General features: G+C 45.8%; 1 protein-coding gene across 1 annotated transcript in view; it reads left to right on the plus strand.

Moving 5' to 3' along the window:
* The window catches only part of LOC139174264 (regulating synaptic membrane exocytosis protein 3-like), a 163,626-nt gene that overhangs the window by 135,853 nt on the left and 8,908 nt on the right, over positions 1-18,865 (plus strand). Inside the window, exons 3-4 of the mRNA XM_070764532.1 lie at positions 10,075-10,216; positions 10,511-10,623. Of these exons, the coding sequence (XP_070620633.1) occupies positions 10,075-10,216; positions 10,511-10,623 (255 nt within the window). The remainder of the gene's footprint in view (positions 1-10,074; positions 10,217-10,510; positions 10,624-18,865) is intronic.

The following is an 18,865-nucleotide window of genomic DNA, read 5'->3' on the forward strand; positions in this document are numbered from 1 at the left end:
GTGTCCTCAGCCGAGGACAATGGAGCACACACAGAAGAAGGTAGAAGAGGTAGAAGAGCAAGAAGAAGAAGGGGGGGGCATCTACCCTGCAGAGGTTTATATAACCTGCAGGGTATCTTCCCCTTTTGGTCATCAAAAGGTGACACACTGGTCAGTTAATTGCAACCTGACTATAGAGATGTGTTTACAAGACAGTGCAAGCATGTAGTAGAGTAGTTAAACCCAACATTCCCCCTTTCATGCTTAGCTGTCTTGTAATGCACAAAAAACAATATCACAATATATTTTATTACAAGACAATAATATTTCATGCAATGAGTCCAATCTTTGCACGTAGTCTCTCGAAGCTTTCTCTTGGAAGTGGCTTCGTCAGTATGCCTGCAGTCATCTGGCCTGTTGGACAATATACAAGTTCAACAGTTCCTTCATCATTCAGCTCCTTCAGACGGTAGGCTCTCACCCCAATGTGTTTCGTCCAGCAGCCAATTTTCTCATTTTGGACTAGTTTGATACAGCTTTGATTGTCCTCATACATGATGATGGGTCTCATCTCAGCTCGCCCAAAGTCTAAGAGCAGTTTGTCCAGCCAACACATCTCTCTGCTTGCTTCGCTGGCAGCATAGAATTCACTTTCTGTGGAAGAAAGACTGACCAAACTTTGTTTAACACTAGCCCATGAAATAGGTGCATTGCCATACATAAAACAATACCCACTAGTTGATCTATATGTGCTTGGATCACCACCCCAATCGGAATCTGAGTAACATGTTAGCTTGGGGTTATCACAAGCAGCTAATCTTAATTTATAATTAACAGTGCCCCTTAAATATTTCACAACCCTTTTTACAGCATTCCAATCAGATTCTGTGGGTGCACTCACTCTCCTGCTTAAAATACCAACAGCATTAGAGATATCAGGACGACAAGACGTACAAATATACAACAGCTTACCAATCACCTCTCTGTATTGGGTGTTGTCTTCAAACCGTTCAGTCTCATCTTGCTTTCCAAGGAAATCAGTTGCCATTGGAGTCTTGGCAGCATGGCAATCTGTCATTCCCAAATTTTCTAATAGTTGAAGGATTTTCTGGCTTTGGTTCAGCAGAAAACTTCCATCCTTTTCTCTTTGGATCTGCATACCTAGGTAACTGGAAACATCTCCCAGTTCCTTGATTTCAACTCTCTTAGTTAGATGTGCTGCAGTTTCTTTGTACTCTCTTTCAGTATTGCAACAAATTAAGAGATCATCTACAAAAGTCAGTATGTAAGAAAACTGTCCATTTTTATGCCTCACATATAAACATTGATCCTCCTTACCTTGATTGAAGTTCAATTCCTTCAGTATTTTGTCAAGTGTCTCATTCCAGCACTTAGCACCTTGACGCAAGCCATAAAGACCCTTTTTCAGTTTGCAGACCATATTTTTGTGTTTTGGATCTACAAACCCTGGAGGTTGTTTCATGTAAATGTCCTCAGTGATATTCCCATGTAGAAAGGCGGTCTTTACATCTATGTGTTTTACAAGCATTTTTGTGGAGGCAGCAATAGTTAAAAGAGTTCTGATAGTTGTGTGTTTCACTACAGGTGCAAACACTTCATCAAAATCCTCTCCATACTTTTGTGAGAAGCCTTTTGCCACAAGTCTTGCCTTATATCTCTCAACTCTGCCATATGAATCTTTCTTTATCTTGAATACCCACTTACAGCCTATGACATTCTTTCCTGTGGGTGGTTCTGTTAAAGTCCATGTTTGGTTCTGTTTGAGAGACTCTATTTCATCATTGGCGGCTTCATACCATTTGGCGCCCTCTGCTGGAGGCATATTTTTAATATCATTCCAGCTACTAGGTTCCTGAGTTTGTACAGAGTTCACAAAATAAGAAAATCTGTTTGGTGGAACTCCTTTATTGCTACGAGCAGATAGTCTTATAGTGGTGTTGCTAGATGTGGCTAGCTCTTCTTCATCAGAGGTTTCACCATCAGAATTACTTTGTTGCTCGTTTAAATTGGCTTCACTCTGCTCACCCTCTTCCTGTTCATCATCTGATGCAGGCGGGGTTACTACGTGTGCAGGTGTTACTAATTGTAAATCACTCACTGGTTCAGACATGTCAATCAGTGTAGGCAGGTGTATTAGGGGTTGGTTCTCTATCTCTGCCTCACAGTTTATATTTGGGGTTTTACTAGTATCCCCAATTCTCTCATTCCCTTCGAAATGTATGACATGTCTCACATTTACGACTCCAGTGTTAATGTCCAGAATTCTGTAGCCTTTGTTTCCTGGGGAATAGCCGACTAGAATCCCCTGTTGTGCAGTGGAGTCCAATTTATTTCTCCTCTGCTTGGGTACATGAGTGTATGCTACACTGCCAAATGTCCTTATATGTGACAGGTTTGGCTTTCTCCCATGCCACAATTCGAAAGGTGTGCATGAGGCCCCCTTTGTGGGAAGCCTATTTTGCAGATAAACTGAGGTCATGACTGCTTCTCCCCACATTTTCTTGGGTAATTTGGCCTCAGCCAATAAACATCTGGTCATTTCCATTATTGACCTGAATTTCCTTTCAGCTACTGAGTTCTGTTCTGGTGTGCATGCAACTGTTGTGTGGTGAACAATACCTTGACTTTCCAGGTATGATTCTATTTCTCTTGATACAAACTCACCACCGTTGTCAGATTGTAGAATCTTGGGCCTTCTTTCAAACTTGTTGGACACCAGATTGATGAATCTCTCCAGCATTTCTCCAACTTGACTTTTCTCTCTCAGCAGAAAAGTAGTGGCATATCTAGAATAGTCATCAACAAAGATTAATATGTATTTATTCTGTCCCATAGAGGCCACATTAATTGGACCGCAGAGGTCTGTGTGAATAAGATCCACCACCTTGGTGCTTCTTTTGTAGGTGTTCTTGGGAAATGAGGGTCTTACCCCCTTTTGAAGCAAGCAACACTCACAGTTTCCAGGCTTTTCAGCATGATCTGCAATATCAATACCGTATGCAAGCCCTTTTCCTTGGAGTTGTTTTATTGCTTCGTTTGATTTGATCCATTACCCCCTGAGCTTCTGGGTGGATCACATCTGACCTTTTCTGTTTGTATGCATGCTGCTCGCAATTTTCCCAATAAGCGTTGAAAATCTTGTCCCTCAATTTCTTGGTTTATTTCAATAAAATTTCTAAATTGGTTTCCCAGAGATGCATACAGGAGACCTCTTTTTAAACAATCTTGCATCTGCATGCCTGAAGTTTCCAAATTGCTATACAGAGTTAAAAATCTAGAGATGTGGTCATTGCAATGTGCCTTAGACTGCAATTTATTTTCAATAATCTCAAGAATCCATCTGCATTGGTATTTCTCATGTATTCCTGAGAATGCATCTTCTAGAGCTTTAACCATCTCCTTGGATGTCTCTGAATGCTCAACCATAATCATTTGCTTACTGGTTAAGGAATTTAAAATAATACCTTTAGTAAGATCGTCTGCCTTTTCCCATTCTCTGGAATTTTCATCGCTTTTGTCTTCTGTGAGACATAAAATCAGCCCTTTTGCCTTTAATAGAGCATTGAGCCTCATTTTCCAGTAACGAAAGTCTGGGTCAGATAAAACAGGGATTCTGCTGGAATTTGCCTCTTCAGCCAAAGGGCATACCCAAAGGTATGCCCTTTGGGTATGCCTTTCTTGGCTCTTTGTTTTAAAGGAAGTCTCTTTTGTTGTGCTTATGAGGTTTCTTTGGCCGCTTGGCGCTCCCTCTTTTACTTTAGTAGCCCTTTTTTTTTTGAGACAGAGGCCAAGTAGAGAGAGAAAGATAAAAATCTTCAATATTTGCCCTTCTTGTTTTTTAATATTTCTTTGCTCTATGCTGATGGCCTGCCTGGGCCCATAACCCTTTGTTGGGTATTTTGATTATCATTAATATTATTTGTATTAGCAGAGTTCAGCTGGCTTAATTTGCAGCGGAGTTAGCATGGCAAGAAATAACACGTGGTTCAGAATCCCATTTGTTAGCAATGAATGACCACTTCTTCATAAAGATGAAAAATACAATCTTTACTTACAATTATGTTGATTCATGCAATTGATAGATTGTAGGCAGATAAGTTTACATTCCAGTCCATATTAATAACTTCTGGATGGCTTTGGATTTCATCTCACACATGTGTCCTCAGCCGAGGACAATGGAGCACACACAGAAGAAGGTAGAAGAGGTAGAAGAGCAAGAAGAAGAAGAAGGGGGGGGCATCTACCCTGCAGAGGTTTATATAGCTTGCAGGGTATCTGCCCCTTTTGGTCATCAAAAGGTGACACACTGGTCAGTTAATTGCAACCTGACCATAGAGATGTGTTTACAAGACAGTGCAAGCATGTAGTAGAGTAGTTAAACCCAACAAGTTAGACCCCATCCTCAATGTGCAGGTGTGCCGAATGATGGGAAAACAGGAGCAGCTGCGCAGACAAAAAAGATCTTAATCACAGCTTGGAGTAATTAAGGAATTCTGCAGCAGGCCTAAAAGGGGAGGTTTTATTGTAGTGCTCTTTGCAGGAGTTATCATTGATGGTTTAACAGAGACAAAGAAACAGATCCGGAGTTTCGTCTATAAACCAACATTTTGCACCCTCGGAAAAACCGAGCTTTTGGACAATTGTGTTTTGAAAGACTGTAGCTCTTGAAAAATAGAGTGAGTACCTTTGCTGCAGTTCAGTTTGGAGACATTTGTTATCAGTTTGGCAAATAACCCCGACCTTTTGGTCATAAACAGACTGTCAACAAACCAAATAGCATCTGAGAAATAAATCACATTCAACTCCTGTGCTCTCACACAGGGTTTGATTTATTAGCATCGCCATGTTGGATTCGTAGCACTAAATTATCTTCAGTTCCCCATCCAGGTTAAGGTTCATCTCACATCCACACACCACAAGTGCAATCCACACACCACAAGTGCTGCAGGGATTCACTGGCTTCTTCATTTGTTCAGTTGACCTTGGAATCTGTGTAAGGAATGTGTGGTCGTTATCAATCTCTCTCTCTCTCTCACTCCTCCCGCTTCCCTATCGCTGTTAACTGTGGCAGGCCCAAAGCCTCTAACTTCACATAATGGCTTTATTTATTTATTTATTTATTTATTTATTTATTTATTTATTTATTTATTTATTTATTATTTAGATTTGTATGCCGCCCCTCTCCGCGAACTCGGGGCGGCTCACAACAAAAAATATAAACAATCGTACAAATCCAAATAAATTCAATAAATTTAAGTATTTAAAATAGTTTTTAAAAGAACCCCACTATATTAACAAGCACACACACAAACATACCATACATAAATTGTACGTGGCCGGGGGAGGTGTTTCAGTTCCCCCATGCCTGACGACAAAGGTGGGTTTTAAGAGCTTTACGGAAGGCAGGGAGAGTAGGGGCAGTTCTAATCTCTGGGGGGAGTTGGTTCCAGAGGGCCGGGGCCGCCACAGAGAAGGCTCTTCCCCTGGGGCCCGCCAACTGACATTGTTTAGTTGACGGGACCCGGAGAAGGCCCACTCTGTGGGACCTAATCGGTCGCTGGGATTTGTGCGGCAGAAGGCGGTCTCGGAGATATTCTGGTCCGATGCCATGAAGGGCTTTAAAGGTCATAACCAACACTTTGAATTGTGACCGGAAATTGATCGGCAGCCAATGCAGACTGCGGAGTGATGGTGAAACATGGGCATACCTAGGTAAGCCCATGACTGCTCTCGCAGCTGCATTCTGCACGATCTGAAGTTTCCGAACACTTTTCAAAGGTAGCCCCATGTAGAGAGCGTTACAGTAGTCGAATCTCGAGGTGATGAGGGTGTGAGTGACTGTGAGCAATGAATCCCGGTCCAGATAGGGCCGCAACTGGTGCACCAGGCGAACCTGGGCAAACGCCCCCCTCGCCACACCTGAGAGATGGTTTTCTAATGTGAGCTGTGGATCGAGGACGACGCCCAAGTTGCGGACCCTCTCTGAGGGGGTCAATAATTCCCCCCCCAGGGTAATGGACGGACAGATGGAATTGTCCTTGGGAGGCAAAACCCACAGCCACTCCGTCTTATCCGGGTTGAGCTTGAGTCGGTTGACACCCATCCAGGTCCCAACAGCCTCCAGGCACCGGCACATCACTTCCACCGCTTCGTTGACTGGGCATGGGGTGGAGATGTAAAGCTGGGTATCATCGGCATATTGATGATACCTCACCCCATGTCCTTGGATGATCTCACCCAGCGGTTTCATGTAGATGTTAAATAGCAAGGGGGAGAGGACCGACCCCTGAGGCACCCCACAAGGGAGAGACCTTGGAGCCGACCTCTGACCCCCCCACTAACACCGACTGCGACCGGCCAGAGAGGTAGGAGGAGAACCACTGAAGAACAGTGCCTCCCACCCCCAGCCCCTCCAACCGGTGCAGAAGGATACCATGGTCGATGGTATCGAAAGCCGCTGAGAGATCGAGGAGCACCAAAACAGAGGATAAACCCCTGTCCCGGGCCCGCCAGAGATCATCCATCAACGCGACCAAAGCGGTTTCCGTGCTGTAACCGGGCCTGAAACCCGACTGCTGGGGACCTAGATAATCAGCTTCTTCCAAGGACCGCTGGAGCTGGAGCACCACCACCTTCTCGACAACCTTCCCCATAAAGGGAAGGTTGGAGACTGGACGATAGTTGTTAAGTACGGCTGGGTCCAGGGAGGGCTTCTTGAGGAGGGGGCGCACAAGCGCTTCTTTATAGAGTGATGGAAAAACTCCCCTCCCCAAGGAAGCGTTGGTAATCTCCTGGGCCCAGCTCCGTGTCACCTCCCTGCTGGCCGAGACCAACCAGGAGGGACACGGATCCAGTAGACAGGTGGCGGAACTCACAGCTCCAATGGCCTTGTCCACTTCATCAGGTGTCACCAGATCAAACTCTTCCCAGACAGGTGGACAAGTACGTGCCCCAGTCACCTCGACTGACTCGTTGTCAGTCGACTCTGTTTTACAATTGGAGTCGAGGTCGGCCCGGATCTGAGCGACTTTATCAGCGAAAAACGTGTTAAACTCCTCGGCACTACTCTGCAAGGGCTCCCCAACTCCCCCCTGGTTAAGAAGGGAGCGGGTCACCCTAAACAGAGCGGCCGGGCGGGATTCCGCTGATGCAATCAAGGCGGCATGGTACGCGCATCTTGCCGCCTTGAGCGCCACTTTGTAAGTCTTAATAAAAGCTCTTACAAGTGTTCGATCAGATTCAGACCTACTCTTCCTCCATCGCTTCTCTAGACGTCTCTTTTGGCGTTTCAACTCAGGCTTTGGGCCTGACACAGACATTTTTCTGCCATCATTGCAGCTCTCAGCCAATTTGTAAAACAATATATTTTGTGTTTTGGAAACCTCCAGGTTGTGTGTGTGATTTTGTCTTTCCATGCTGCTCATCCGGCCCATCAGGCAGAACATTATGTACATAGTACGAACAGTAACCATTCAGGTAACATTAAAAAAAAACCTACAAATAGTACTAACCAAGAATAAAACTAATCAAGCTTAGTATATTGTCCAAATACAGCTGTAAGCAGAGGTGAAATGCTCCTGGTTTGCTCTTCCCTGTTGGTCATTGGAGAGCTGGTCACAAAGGCAGTGCAAGGCTCCACTCACCCATCCAGATGCCGCTATGCGGGTTCTTCTGTGCATGCACAGAGAATAAAAGAACCCAAATGGTGGCATCCAGGTGGGAGGCTGGAGCCTTGTGCTGCCTTCACAACCAGCTCTCCTACAACCGACAGGCATGAGCAAACCGGGAGCATTTCACCCCTGGTTGTAAGTAACCTGGTGAGCTTGTACTCTGAATCACAATACCTGATCCTATGGCCTGCAGAAATACCATAGTCTGACTATAATCATTTGGAACTTTGTTCTACAACAGTGATGGCAAACCTTTTTTTCCTCAGGTGCTGAAAGAGTGTGTGTACTATTGTGCATGCATGAGTGCCCACACCCACAATTCAATGCCTGGGGAGGGCGAAAACAGCTTCCTCTGTCCCCCAGAAGCCCTCTGGAGGCTGAAAATGGTCTGGTTCCCAATTTCTGGTGGGCCCAGTAGGCTCGTGTTTTGCCCTCCCCAGGCTCCAAAGGCTTCCCTGGACCAGGGGAGGGTAAAAATGCTCTCCCCCATCCCCCTGGAGGCTCTCTCGAAGCCAAAAACACTCCCCCAGAGCCTTGGTGCAAGCCAAAAATCACCTGGCCGGCACACATTTGCATGTTGAAACTGAGCTAAGGCAATGGCTCGTGTGTCAGCAGATAGGGCTCTGTATGCCAACTGTGGCACCAGTGCCATAGGTTTGCCATCACTGTTCTAGAATGTATGTCCTCCATTGTATTTGCAACCAACTGATTGGCTGACTAAAAGTTGAGAAACTGATTGATTGACTAAGTATTGAGAATTTTTCTGTGCTAGAAATTGTACATGCAAAAGCAACAAAGATTTATCATCTTTGTTGCTTCTGTCTGTACTCTTTCTAGCATCTCAACAAATCTGGAGGCTAAATCGTATGAGGAATGATAGAGGGAACTAGATATGTCTAGCCTAAGGCAGAGAAGGACTAGGGGTGACATGATAGCTGTCTTCCAATATTTGAGGAGCTGTCACAAAGAAAAGACGTTTGACTGTTCTCCAAAGCACCTTAGATCAGGACAAGAAATAATGGGATGAGGATCATTAAAGAAAGATTCAACCTAGAATTAAGGAGAAATTTCCTGTCAAGAGGAATGGCTCACCTCCGGAAGTTGTGTGTACTCCCATCACTGAAGGTTTTCAAGACACTGGACATCCACTTGTATAGAACAATATGCAGCAGAGGTCTTCAAACTTGGCAACTTTAAGACTTGTGGACTTCAACTATGCTATGTTTCAGCTATGCTGGCTGGAGAATTCTGGGAGTTGAAGTCCACAAGTCTTAAAGTTGCCAAGTTTGAAGACCTCTAGTATAGAGTCTTAATTATTAAAGTTTGTTGCATAAAAATAAAAACCAGAAGCACGCACAGATGACTTATTCAGCTGGGTTCATAAACTTCTTTATAAACATAGTAACAGATGAATTTACAATAGCATTAGCAGAGTTCTTCTTCAAGTATACACAAGCAGGAGTTAGTTTCATTTCAGCCAAGCACAGAGAATACAAAGTGGGCCGAGAGCCACGCCCAGCCTTAAGCTTAAGTTTTAGTTTCGACTCTCTGCACAGACTCAGAAATGGTTAGCTCCTATTGGCTGACTTAGTTGCTATGCCTATTCATTGGCTGACCTTGTAACCATTGGCTCTCCCAGTTCATGAATATCTTAGCAGGATTGGACTAAAAGATCTCCAAGATCCCTTCCAACCCTATTATTGTATGTTCTTTATTCTAAATATCCTGGCTGACACCTACTGTATTTATATTTCACTGATGTGGTGGGAGTCTATCCAAGCCAAACCATAAATCACATACAACAAACAACTGCATACAAGTATTTCATCAGATCAGGGGAGAGGGGCGGCATACAAATCTAAATAATAATAATAATATTATTATTATTATTATTATTATTATTATTATTATTATTATTATCTCTCCTTCTGGGTCTAATCTGCTCAGCTTCCCAGAGGTAAAAACATGTGACAGTGACTACTCATCCTAGCTTCTTTGTTTGCTTGCAAACAGAAGGCAGAAGACTTGTGGAGTTGTCCCTCACTGGGACACAGGCTTTGCAGATACCCAATAACACTATCTGTGCATGCTAATCCTAAAGCAGACATATCTGCCCATGGCAACTGTTCAGATTCAATCTCTGATGATTTCACAAAGAGAGAAGGAGGGGAGGCAAATCAGTATTTCTGCTTCATTGAAACAGGCTCGCTTTCATTTGAAAGCGTAGAAGACTGGAGCCCTTTGCTTCCATCCAAAGGCTAGAGGTGGGCTAGAAATAAACAAACCAATATCAGCAATAGATCTCCTTGAAAGTATTGTAGGACAGGTCCTCTCCTTTCCTGGCTGTGAGACGATGCCCACGGACTGCCTCATCCTCTTATTTATGTGACTTCTCTACCCCTAGATGGTGGCTTAAAGAAACTTCGAAGTAACATTCGTCGCAGCACCGAAACTGGGATTGCTGTGGAGATGAGAAACAGGGTCACGCGTCAAGGCAGTCGGGAATCAACCGATGGAAGTACTAACAGCAACAGCTCGGATGGCACGTAAGTCTTGCTGTTGGTTAATGCAATCATGGAATAAAGACAATTCATAGAGAATCTAAAAACAAGTGTTCCAATTTTTTTTAAAGGAAAAATATCCTGTTAATATTAGCTGATAGATAAGACTCTCAAAACCCGAAATATCTTTTGGGTACTTTATTGGCCCGTCTCATATAAAGGGAGGAAGAATACTCTGGGACAAAATGTAACTGGAGCAGGATGAATCTCTTTTCTGCATGTTCTTTCAGGCTATGTCTTTTTCTTCTCACACACTGTCTTTCTCACCCTTTCCTCCAGATTTATTTTTCCCACAACCAAGCTGGGAGTTGAAAGCCAGTTCAGTGACTTCCTAGATGGCCTTGGACCAGCGCAAATTGTAGGGCGACAAACACTGGCGACTCCACCAATGGGTGAGTGAATCTTTGTTGACCAACTCAGCCCTTTTGAGGTTCAGGGTCACTTGATGGAGGAGAATCCCATTTGGATCTTTCTTAACAGACAGTTTCCCTGGGTGCATGTTTTGTGAGGGACTGTGTAGTGTGCACATATATATACTGGGTCCAGGGGCAAGTTCCTCTTACCTTCCTACCAGTGCGCTGCATGTGCATAATGACATTTCGTGCATGTGTCCCCTTGCACAATTTTCCTTCTGCGCATTTTCCTTCTGCGCAATTTTCCCCCAGAGCCTCGGTGCAATGTTCAGAGAGCAAAACAAATCACCAAAAAGTAGGATAAAAGATGGAGTCATGCATGGACTGGCAAAAACAGCACCAGAGCCATCATGCACAAATTGTGCAATTGGCGGTCCATGACCAGAGCAGCACACTGGACTGCATCCATAGAAACCTGCCTCTGACTGGGCCATAAAGTGTGTTTTGCCCCCGTAGTTTAGAAATCATAATTTATGGCCAAGTGTGTTTTGAACCTGTCTAATTATGATCTCTAATAAAATCTTCTTCAATGTAAACATGATTCCTGAGGACACCTGGCTGGGGAATTCTGGAAGTTGAAGTCCATACATCTTCATCTGCCAAGGTTCAGAAATATTGCTTCCTACTCTACATTTTTGTAGCAAAACCCTAGTATTGCATGAAATTTGTGACCATAAAGGTTATAAGTCATAATACGAGGGTTATCCAGAAAGTAAGGTTACAAGGCATGTAGCTCCCGTGGAGAATGTTTGCGGGGGAAGTTGATATTACCAGGGCCGCCATCAGGAATTTTGGGGCCCCATACAGCCTAAGTGTCTGGGGGCCCCCTCCCTTCTTCCTTCCTTCCTTCCTTCCTTCCTTCCTTCCTTCCTTCCCTTTTTCTTTTTTTTTCTCTTTTGGTTTTTTTCCCCTTCCTTCCTTCCTCTTTCTTTCTTTCTTTCTTTCTTTCTTCTTTTTCTTTCTTTCCTTTTTTCTCTTCTTTTTCTTTTCCCTCCCTCCTTCCTTCCCTCCCTCCCTCCTTCCTTCCGTTTTAAATTTTCAAACTGTCTTCTTCATATTCCTGGCTGAGGAATTCTGAAAGCTGCAGTCAACTGTCTTCAGCCATTGTCCAGCCCTGTGCTACGGACCCCTCCCTCCACCCCCTGAAGAGGCCGGGGGCTTCTTTCCAAAGCCAGTGGCAGTGATGCCAGAACCCCCTTCCCTGGGGATGGGAGCGGGGGGGGGGCTCCACTGGTCTCCCTCAACAAGACCTTCCACAACACATCAGCCCTGCTGGGCAGGCCTCTTAGTCCCACCAAAGAAATGGGGGTTAAGGAAGACCCCCACCCCCCACCTTGCCCCAAACACTGGCACTCTGCATAACCCATGCGGGGGCTTTGGCTTCCCCTCTGCAGAACAGAAGCTGGGGACCTTTCCCTCCACATACACTGGATCCCTATGGCCCATCCGAGGGCTGGCAAAATAGGTGTGCCCCCCACCTGCTTTTCTCTCTCCCTCTCTCTCTCTTTCTTTCTCTCCCTCTCTTTCTCTTTTTGTCTCTCTTTCTCTCTCTACTTTTCTTTCTTTTTCTCTTTTTCTCTCCCTTTCTCTCTCTTTTTCTCTCCCTTTCTCTCTTTTTCTCTCCCTTTCTCTCTCTTTCTCTTTCTATCTCTTTCTCTCTTTTTTCTCTCTCCCAACCTCTCTCTTTCTCTTTCTATCTCTTTCCCTCCCTCCCTCTCTCGTTCACTTTCTCTACCTCTTTCTCTCCCTCTCTCCCCTTCTCTCTTTCTTTCTCTTTCTCTCCCTCCCCCTCTCTCTTTCTCTTCCTCTTTTTATCTCTCTTTCTCTCTTTTTTCTCTTTTATCTCCCTTTCTCTCTTTCTTTCTTTCTCTCTCTCTTTCTCTCCCCCTCTCTTTGTCTCTTTCTATCTCTTTCTCTCCCTCCCTCTCTCTTTCTCTTTTTATCTCTCTTTCTCTTTCTCTTTCTCTCTCTCTCTCTTTCTCCCCCCTCTCTCTGAAGTGGGGAGGGCCGGGTTGGCACCAAGGGAGCTCGAGACGGGGTGCAAAAGCAAACTACTCTGCCGGCCCGGGCCCACATTGGAAGGAAGGAAGGAAGGAATTGTAAAAGGGGCGATCAAGAGAGGAATGGGTGAATGAATGGACGGAGGGTGGGAAGGAAGGAAGGAGGGAGGGAGGGAAGGGACAGGAACAGAGGAAGGGTGCAAAGTAAGCAAGGAAAGGTGTGAAAGGGGAGAGTAAGAGAGGAAGGAGTGAAAGAAGGGAGTGAGGGAGGAAAGAAGGGAGAAAGGAGAAGGAAAGCAAGAAATGGAGGGAGGGAAGGAAAGAAAGAAAGAAAGAAAGGGGGAAGGGACAGGAACAGAGGAAGGAAGGAAGGAAGGAAGGAAGGAAACTTATGAAAGGGGAGAGTAAGAGAGGAAGGACTGAAGGAAGGGAGGGAGGGAAGAAGGTAGGAAGGAGAAAGAAAAGAAGAAATAGAGGAAGGGAAGGTAAAAGAGAGAAAGAAAAAGAGCAAGAAAAAGAAAGAAAAAGAAAGAGAATGAAAGAGAAATAAAAAGAGAGGGGGAATGAAAGAAATGGAAGGAGGGAAGGATGGAGAGAAAGAAAGAGGGAGAAAGAAAGCAAGAGAAAGAAAAAAGAATGAAAGAGCAAGAGAGAAAGAGAGAAAGAAAAAGCAACGCAAGAAATTGTGATTTTTACAATTCCCTCCCCCGCTCCCCACAAACCAACTACCCCTCTACCGCAAGGCGCCGGGTTCCCCTTTCTCCCTCGCCCGCATCCTTGCCGCGGTGACTCACCAGGAGAAGTCTGGAGACCCACGCGGCTCCTCTGGGGGCCTTGCGGAAGGCGGCGGTGGAAGCCCCCATGGCCGGCGCTGGGTGTGAGGGAGGATGCTTTTTGCGCGGGCGGAGGCCCACCCTCGCCGGAAGAGCTGGGCAAGGGACGCCTCGGGGAAGGAGGGCAGGGCGGGAAGGGAAGGAGGGGGCTGGCGGGGGTTTAGGGAAGGGGAGCCGAGGCCAGCCTTGCAGGAGTCGAAAGCCACCGGGAGAAGACTGGGCTCAGCAGGAGAAGCGCCGGGCCCGCCCCCCCATTATTGAGGCTCTCTTCGGGGTTGGGGAGTTTTTGGGGGGCCCCGGGGCCCGGGGCCCCCCAATTTTCCAATTTTCCCCGGGCCCGGGACAGCAGTTCCAGTAATACCCGTCTATCGGCGGCCCTGGATATTACTATCGTGTAACAGGAAGCCAGCGGAAGAGAATGAGCAGTGCCAGTGGGTAGGTTATCAGTAGTGGACTAGCATTGTGGGGAAGGTTAGAGATGAGCTTCCCCATTCCATTTCCCTCCAAGGGTGAAGTGTGCGATTTCATACGCTACCTGAATGTTAAGGGCATGAATGCTGCTGTGATGGGTGCCCAAGATTTGTGTGCAGTGGGTGGCCAAGATTTTTCTCACTGATTGCTGAGTTTTGAATTTTTTGGCTGAAGGAGAATGGGCATGGTGCCACTGCATTGATTGACGTTTGCTCTCTGGAGTATGGTGATAAGCCCAACTTTCATCTTCTATGACTATACAGTTGAGAAAAGCCTCACCTTCAATCTTGAAATGGTCAAGAGATTCTCGGGCAGCACTGACTCTATCGATTTTGTGTGCTTCAGTAAGCATCTTGGGCACCCTTTGCAGTAGTGTTCATGCCCTTAGCATTCAGGTAGCATATTACAGCACACACTTCATACTTGGAGGGAAACAGAAGAACACTTGAACTTACCTGAACAGTCTTCTCAATGCACTGCTAGGAGAGTCCAACATCGGTGATTCTTTAGCCTTAATGACTGAGTTAAAATTAGCATATTAATTATGTCCCATCCTCTAGCTGCCCCAATAGGTCAGTCAATAAAAATGAAGAAATAGTGCAAAAACAAGAACTTTATTAACTATAACAGAACTATTAATTTCACCCCTGGGCCAAAAGGCCGAGAGGGCTTGGACTCTCCTTGCAGTGCATCGAGAAGACCTTTCAGGTAAGTTCATTGGTTCTTCTCCACTGCACTGTGAAGAAGAGTTCAACATGGAATATACCCAAGCTTACGGAACCAGGGCGGGAGAAGGCTTGACCAGGGCGCAGGAGCAACGCACACCCTTTGCAGCACTCTACATCCAAATGCCACTTCGGCCAAAGCGTAAGAGTCCAGATGGTAGTGTTTTATGAAGGTTATGGAGGCGGTCGTAGTCGTCGTGCAACAGATGTCTTCAATAGATGCCTGCAGGGCCCAAGCAGCTGTGGTGGCCACGCTCTTGGTGGAATGGGCGGTAATGCCAGCAGGAAGTGGAGTAGACTTTGTCCTGTATGCTGTTATTATACAGGAACTAATCCATTGGCTGATTGTCTTAGGTGACACACTTGAACCCACTGATGATAGGAGGAAGGACACAAACAGAGATTCAGTCTTTCTGAATTGTTTCGCATGGTGAACATAGATCTTTAAAGCCCTTTGTACATCAGGTTTGTGCCATCTCAAATACAATGGGTGTGACCCATGAGTGCAAAAGTCCGGTAAGGTGATGTCTTGAGAGTGGTGAAAAACCATATTGACCTTAGTTAAGAAAGTTGAATCTAGATGTAAGACCACTCTGTAAGAGTGAAATACGCACAGGTCACATCTCACCGATAATGCAGACAATTCTGACATTCCCCTTGCCACCAAAAAGGCCATTTTAAACTATAGCAGTGGCTCTGAGCACCTGCAAGACTAAGGGAAAGTCCCAGGTAGGGAAATGATGGACTGTCAGCAGACGCAGATTTGATGACCCCCCTAAGGAAATCCCTGACTGATGGATGGTGTGAAATGGGTCAAAGGTGATCCGATCTAAGGGCAGTAGCTATGGCTGCAACCTGTCTGCGGAGGGTATTGGCGCTAGCCCCTTGTCCAGGCCCATCTGCAAAAAGGCCAGTAACTGAACAACAGAGGAGGACTGGGGAATAATATCTCGAGTCCTGCAGAATTTACAAAAAGCTGCCCAAGTGGCCTGATAAATCTGAGTGATTGATGGTTGACGCGATGCCTGGATGGCATTGATGACGTTGTCCGGCAAATGTTATTTCCTCATGTCCCCCTCAAGTGCCACATGACACGTTTCTACCACTGGCGGTCTTGGGTGGACTACTGATCCGAGTCAGGGAAACTCGGTGACAGGGAATGTGCCATGGAGGGGCGATCGACAAGTCCATGAGATTGGCAAACCACAGGCATCTGGGCCAGTATGGTGCCACCAGTAAGACCTCCACCTTTTCCAGGAGATGAGGCAAACCGGGGGAAATGCATACAGCAGGCCCTCTAGCCAAGGTGAGTGCAATGCATTGATGTGTTCTGCCCCCAGAGATGGAAAACGGGAGAAGAATCTTGGCACTTGGTTGTTGTGATGCATTGCGAACAGATCCATCTTCAGTCTCCCATACCTGGAGATGATGTCCTGAAATAAGTCTGGGCTCAGACTCCATTCCGCCGAGTTGAGCATTATTTGCCTCAACCAGTCCGCCTGGATGTTTGAGATGTCCGAGATGTGCTCAGCTCGAAGCGAGGCTAAATGTACTTCTGCCCAGGTGAAAAGGGTGTGGGCCTTTTGCATGAGGCGGCCTGATCTTGTTCTCCCCTGATGGTTGACATGGGCATGCGTGGCTACATTGTCTGTCAGGATGAGCATGTGTCATCCTTCCACCAGATGTGCAAAGCTCTGCAGTGCCAGGAAAACTGCCCGGAGTTTCAGAAAGTTGATGTTGATGTCAGAGAGGTCTTCTGGAGTCCAGAATCCCTGGGCCACATGCAAGGTGGAAAGGGCACCCCAGCCCGAGAGACTTGCACCGGTCGTTATGGTCACTTCCTGATGTAACAGGAAAGGGGAACGTCTTTATAGCACCATGGAGTTCCACCAAGGAAGTACACAACGAACCTCTGCACTGATTGACACTGGCCGTGCGGAGTGACTGATTCACGCCCTCTGGAATGGGAGCAGGAACCATTGCAAAGGTCTGGCGTGGGACAGGAAAGCTAAAGGTACTCTCTTCTGGTGTTGTAGGTAATTTACTATGGTCCTGATATTTCCTGACGTTCGGTGGAGAGGTAAACCTTGCAAGTCAGTGTGTCGATGTTTGTTGGGTCCAAGTGGCTTTTATGATAATTGATCATAAAGCCCTGTATTTTTAAGGTCCTTATAGTCTCCGCAAGGTCTGTCCGTGCTTGCCGAGAACTCCTGGACAGAATTATAATGTCCTCCAGATACACCATCAGGCGTAGTGAGCACGTTCAGAGATCTTCCGTAAGCACATCAAGGAGTTTTGTGAAAGTTCTCGGGGCCGTTGACAGGCCAAAGGGCATTGTCCTGTATTGGAAGTTATGGCCCTCGAAGCAAAAAATGGAGCCTGGATGGGTGTCAACAGACTCAAACTCAACCCGGATAAGACAGAGTGGCTGTGGGTTCTACCTCCCAAGGACAATTCCATCTGTCTGTCCATAACCCTGGGGGGGGGAATTATTGACCCCCTCAGAGAGGGTCTGCAATTTGGGTGTCCTCAATCCACAGCTCACATTAGAGAACCATCTTTCAGCTGTGGCGAGGGGGACGTTTGCCCAGATTCGCCTGGTGCACCAGTTGCGGCCCTATCTGGACCGGGACTCACTACTCACAGTCACTCATGCCCTCATCACCTAGAGATTCGACTACTCTATTGCTCTCTACATGGGGCTACCCTGGAAAAGTGTTCGGAAACTTCAGATCGTGCAGAATGAAGCTGCGAGAGCAATCATGGGCTTCCCCAGGTATGCCCATGTTACACCAACACTCCGCAGTCTGCATTGGTTGCTGATCAATTTCCGGTCACAATTCAAAGTGTTGGTTATGACTTGTAAAGCCCCTCATGGCATCGGACCAGAATATCTCCGGGACCGCCTTCTGCCGCACGAATCCCAGCGACCGATTAGGTCCCACAGTGTTGGCCTTCTCCGGGTCCCGTCGACTGAACAATATCATTTGGCGGGTCCCAGGGGAAGAGTCTTCTCTGTGGCGGCCCCGATTCTCTGGAACCAGCTCCTCCCGGAGATTAGAACTGCCCCCACCCTCCTTGCCTTTCGTAAACTCCTTAAAACCCACCTTTGCCACCAGGCATGGGGGAATTGAGATATCTCCCCCGGGCCTATACAATTTATGTATGGTATGTCTGTGTGTATGTCTGCTTAATAACGGGTTTTTTAAAATGTTTTTAAATTATTAGATTTGTCATGAATTGTTTTATTGCTGTTGTGAGCCGCCCCGAGTCTACGGAGAGGGGCGGCATACAAATCTAATAAATAATAATAATAAAAAATAATAATATGGTCAGAGTCCTTTTGTGGCATCAGTGAAAAGACGTGTAACCGGTTGTATGTCCACTGATGGGTCAGACTGTTTACTCGCAGTGCCTAAGGCAACCATTTGTTTGTTCAGCAATATATGGAATCAATGTTCCCTCTAATTTTTTTTTCGGTGTGGGCAGAAAAGTATAGTGTCTGAGCAGCAGTCCCTTTGGGACTGGGCGGCATAGAAGAATAAATAAATAAATAAATAAGAAAAAAATCCCTTTTTTATTAAAAGAAATTAATAATAAAACAAAACCAAAATCTATTATTATTAAAACTAAAACAACCAGCAAAAACAAAAACATAAAAAAGGTGAGGGCTAGGTTTTTCTCTCTCTGTTATTTAAGTGCTTTTACCATATGCTTTAAATCAAGTGTCTTCCTCTCTTACACTCTCTCTCACTCTCTTCCTTCCTCTCTCTTTCTTTCTTGCTCTCTCTCACTTTCTCTCCCTTCCTCTCTTGTCTCTCTCCCTTTTTTCTCTCTCTCTTGCTTTCTTTCTCTCTCTTTCTCTCTCTCTCCCCCTCTTGCTCTCTCTCTCTTTTTCTCACTTTCTCTCTCCCTCTCTCCTTTCTATCTCACTTTGTCTGTTGCTCTCTCTTTCTCTCTCTTATTCTCTTTCTCTCTCTTTTCTTTCTCTCTCTCTTGCTTTCGCTCTCACACTCTTTCTCTCTTGTTTTCTTTCTCTCTCTCTCTTGCTTTCTCTCTCTTTCACTCTTACTCTCTTGTTTTTTTCTCTTTCTCTCTTGCTTTCTCTCTCACTCTTTCTCTCTTATTTTTTCTTTCTCTTGCTTTTTTTCTCTTTCTCACACACTTTCTCTCTCTTGTTCTCTCTCTTGCT

Source organism: Erythrolamprus reginae, chromosome 11, assembly GCF_031021105.1.
Source record: "Erythrolamprus reginae isolate rEryReg1 chromosome 11, rEryReg1.hap1, whole genome shotgun sequence".
Taxonomy (NCBI): Eukaryota; Metazoa; Chordata; class Lepidosauria; order Squamata; family Dipsadidae; genus Erythrolamprus; species Erythrolamprus reginae.